Raw genomic sequence first — 3,898 nt, 5'->3', positions numbered from 1 at the left:
CGCATTTCGCGTGGTTAGAGATTTTTTAGGGAATTCAATTTTGTGAATCATGGCGGCCCCAACTAGCGGTGTCGGTAAGTGTGATGTCAAAATTATTTATTTAATTTAATTATTTATGTTTTTATTTGAAGAAATTTCTTGAATTTCTTCAGTATTTTTTCATTTTAAATAAATTTTAAGTGTGTTATTATAAATAAATTTTTTAATGACATTTGTATGTATAGTGGTTATTGAGAATAGGCCACCCTTCTCCATTTTAATAATTAATCGTTTTATACGTTTACGGATATAAATCGTTTATTATACTTTTTTAAGTTTTTGTTTCAAATTAAGTGTATAATTATTTTAGTGGTGCCACGAAATTTTCGTCTACTAGAAGAATTAGAACAAGGTCAAAAAGGTGTCGGAGATGGTACAATTAGTTGGGGTTTAGAAAATGATGATGACATGACATTAACACATTGGACGGGGATGATCATTGGACCACCTCGTACCCCATATGAAAATAGAATGTATTCTTTAAAGATTGAATGTGGACAGAAATATCCAGATGATGCGCCCAACGCTAAGTTCATATCTAGAATTAACATGAATTGCATTAATAGTACTACTGGCGTGGTTTGTATTTTTTAATATTCTCCAATTACTTTTTCCGATATGTTTGTGTTAATTGTGATCTACAAACTCGTTAGATCTACGATTTAAACAGATACCGGCGTTTCAGCATATTAGTACCATTGACATAAAACCAATGTTTTTATACCATGCATATATGTAATATGCAAGGTATACTAAGTTTAGTCCCAAGTTTGTAACGCTTAAAAATATTAATGCTATGAACAAAATTTTGGTTTAGGTGTTCATAAAATCATCTAATTAGTCCATTTCCGGTTGTCCGTCCGTCTGTGGGCACGATAACTCAAAAACGGAAAAGGATATCAAGCTGAAATTTTTACAGCGTACTCAGGACGTAAAAAGTGAGGTCGAGTTCGTAAATGAGCAACATAGGTCAATTGGGTCTTGACCTATGTCTTGTAAACCGTTAGAGATAGAACAAAAGTTTAAATGTAAAAAATTTTCCTTATCAAAAAATAAAACTTTTGTTTGAAACATTTTTTCGTAGACATCACTGTTTACCTGTGAGTGCGCAAATTATGCGTAAATTGTATAGATGTACTACATAAATTGTATATGTATATGCAATGTGATGTAGTAATCAACACTATTTATGCATGGTATTTCAATAATTAACTCAGTCAATTGTTTGTTTTAACTTGTTTTAAGTATCATAAAGTTGAAGTTTATCCTGCTGGATATTTTTTATTATTTAGATACTTAGCAAGCACAAGAAAAGTATCTGCTTTAGGAAAGTGCGATTTTAAACATTTTTTAAAGCAACTACAGTTAAAATATGTTAAAAAGGAATTGATTTTGCGATTGGGAAGTCTTGCTTGTTGCTGGTATCTGTTTATAAACGCATTTCTGATAAAAGTTCCCCAATTGGGTTGTATATTGTCTTATTTAAAATTTCAATCTTGTTTATGGAAAGTGGATTTCGAAAAAATTGGAAATTTGGTCGCAGGTAGTTCTTGCTGATCCAGATTTGTGATCAAATCTGGATCGCGGGATCCTGCTGATCTAAAGTGTCGGAGGGTTCAAATGTTTCGTATGAACTATAACTGTGAAGTTTCACAGGTTAATTCCTGCATATAAAGTGAAAAGATTTATATACAAATTATCAGCATATATTTATACTTTGTTTTACGTTATATTTGATACGAGTTCAATCCGTATAATTGAAACAGATTTTTATATTCATTAATTAATGTAATTGAACATGAAAATACAAAAGATTAGTTTAGGACACGTATAATAAGTTAGTTTCGGGGCATACGTAGGAACTATGTGATATAATTATTTTGAACAAGATTTCGTATATCGATTTCGTGATGTGTAGTCGCAGTAGTCACCGTAATAGTAACTGAAAGCATTCGTATTTAGGGCCTTTATCACTGATAGCTTCTGCCTTCCGTAAAGGGTGGGAATCACAATCCAAACTTACCATTGGCAACTCTTCAAATGGCAGACAAAATTAATCGTAGAAATTCCACTTCGTTGACTAACCTTTTAAATCATAGCCTGTGAAATGATACATACAATTCGATTTTCAATGATTTTTTTTGTGTCTGCCTCAATTATAATAAACTAAAATAATTAGTTATGACAAATATTACAATAATAAAGTTCAGAAAAGTAATAAAATGGTATTTGATTTTAGGTTGATAGTAGACAAGTTCCAGTTCTTGCACGATGGCAACGGGATTACACAATAAAAACATTACTTCAAGAATTGCGGAGACTTATGACAGTTAAAGAAAATTTGAAATTATCTCAACCTCCAGAAGGCAGTACTTTCTAGTGGCAAGATTCCCGGGATGTCGCTTTGATAATTACGTTTAATAATAATATTATATTTTTTTTAAACAAACTATTAATTCTTGGTTTATTCATTTAGATTGCGAAGCATTATTACAAAACTGAATTGTTACCAACATTAAAAAACCAGTGCTTTTTCTTTATTATACCTAATATACAAAAAAAAAACTACTTCACAGATTATAAAGATTGTTTTATCACGTATTCTGATTATTATTGTATAGATTATGAAGTTCTTCAAATGCGTTATAAGCGAACGATAAACAGGTTACAATGAATTTCTAGGGATGTTAGAAAACACTATTTCAATCATTATTTTTGGGTCTAAACTAATTTTTAAATTTTTATATGCTTAGAATGAAAATTGTATGCAATTTTTAATGGAAAATTCCTACGAAAATGTTCAGATCTAAGATTTTTTTAACATATCGTCGATATTTGTTATCGAAATTGTTGAAAATTATCGTAGACATTTTATACGACCGTCTCAATCAATTATTAAAAAAAAAAAAAGAAAAACTTTTTTTATTTGCTATCATCTCTAGAAGTTTAAGCCTGGAATTATTCCACACCGTGGATACATTTTAATTGTTTATTTCATTTAAGTTGAATATATCAGTAAATTAAATTAAAAACTACAGTCTTAGGATTCAAGATGACAAGTAAGTGAGTGATTAAAGTTTAAAATTGTTTTTTAAAAGTACACAAGTAGAATATTGTTAATTTAATGATATGCTCATGTTTTATGAAATAAACTATATTATATTGATTGTAATTAATTCTTTATACTGTTCTAGTGTTCTTAATAATGAATATAATTATTAATAATATTTAATTAATTCTTATTTGCATTACAGTTCAATTTAAATTAAACAATGTTTTTTGACTTTCTGTACCGCTTATTATTAGTGTAAATTTCCAGTTAGACCGAGCGATTTTTACTGAAATAATAGGAGAAAATTAATTAAAAAACGAAGAAGTTATAAACAATCTAAGGTTTTCCATCTCCTTTTAGCAAAACAAAGTTTTATATGTAATCTCTATGGCGATACCCACGTATGACGTTCATATTTTGCATACTAGTAAAAAATTTTTAAAACCAACTTCACTTTTCTGTTCGTGAAGTAAGAATTCTTCATCTGAAGTGATAAAAAAATTAAGTCCGATCCCCTATTCAATGGTAGAATACAATCTGCCATTTGTATATTCAAAGTAGGGATAGTTATTAATGCGGAAAGAGAGATTTTATGCGGTTTTAGGTGTTTATTTTGCAACTGTAACAAACAACTTTTATTTGAAATATTTTTCAAGACAAAAATTTTTCAAAACAAGTTTTTTTTTTTTAATGTTAATTTTATTTGTTACTTTATAAAGAATAACGTTGTAATATAAAATTTCCTCTCTTTTACCTGTCACGAGCATTAGGAATTTTTTCCTTGCATTATGTAATACCTACGATTGC

The 3,898-nt window shown here is 29.0% G+C and overlaps 1 protein-coding gene across 1 annotated transcript; it reads left to right on the top strand.

Moving 5' to 3' along the window:
* On the top strand, positions 1-2,972 carry LOC123297795 (ubiquitin-conjugating enzyme E2 variant 2). The gene is made up of 3 exons (XM_044879582.1): positions 1-74; positions 350-618; positions 2,279-2,972. The coding sequence occupies exons 1-3, from the start codon at positions 50-52 to the stop codon at positions 2,417-2,419; spliced, it is 435 nt and encodes a 144-aa protein (XP_044735517.1). The 5' UTR covers positions 1-49; the 3' UTR covers positions 2,420-2,972.
* Positions 2,973-3,898: the final 926 nt, after the last annotated feature.

This window comes from Chrysoperla carnea, chromosome 4 (genome assembly GCF_905475395.1).
Source record: "Chrysoperla carnea chromosome 4, inChrCarn1.1, whole genome shotgun sequence".
Lineage (NCBI taxonomy): Eukaryota > Metazoa > Arthropoda > Insecta > Neuroptera > Chrysopidae > Chrysoperla > Chrysoperla carnea.
This window is presented reverse-complemented; position numbering and strand designations above follow the sequence as displayed.

Excerpts from the sequence above, each read along its gene's own strand:
- LOC123297795 (XM_044879582.1), top strand. The coding sequence starts at position 50 with ATGGCGGCCCCAACTAGCGGTGTCG. Across the intron at positions 75-349 it reads GGCCCCAACTAGCGGTGTCG|TGGTGCCACGAAATTTTCGT; the intron begins GTAAGTGTGATG and ends TAATTATTTTAG. Across the intron at positions 619-2,278 it reads TTAATAGTACTACTGGCGTG|GTTGATAGTAGACAAGTTCC; the intron begins GTTTGTATTTTT and ends ATTTGATTTTAG.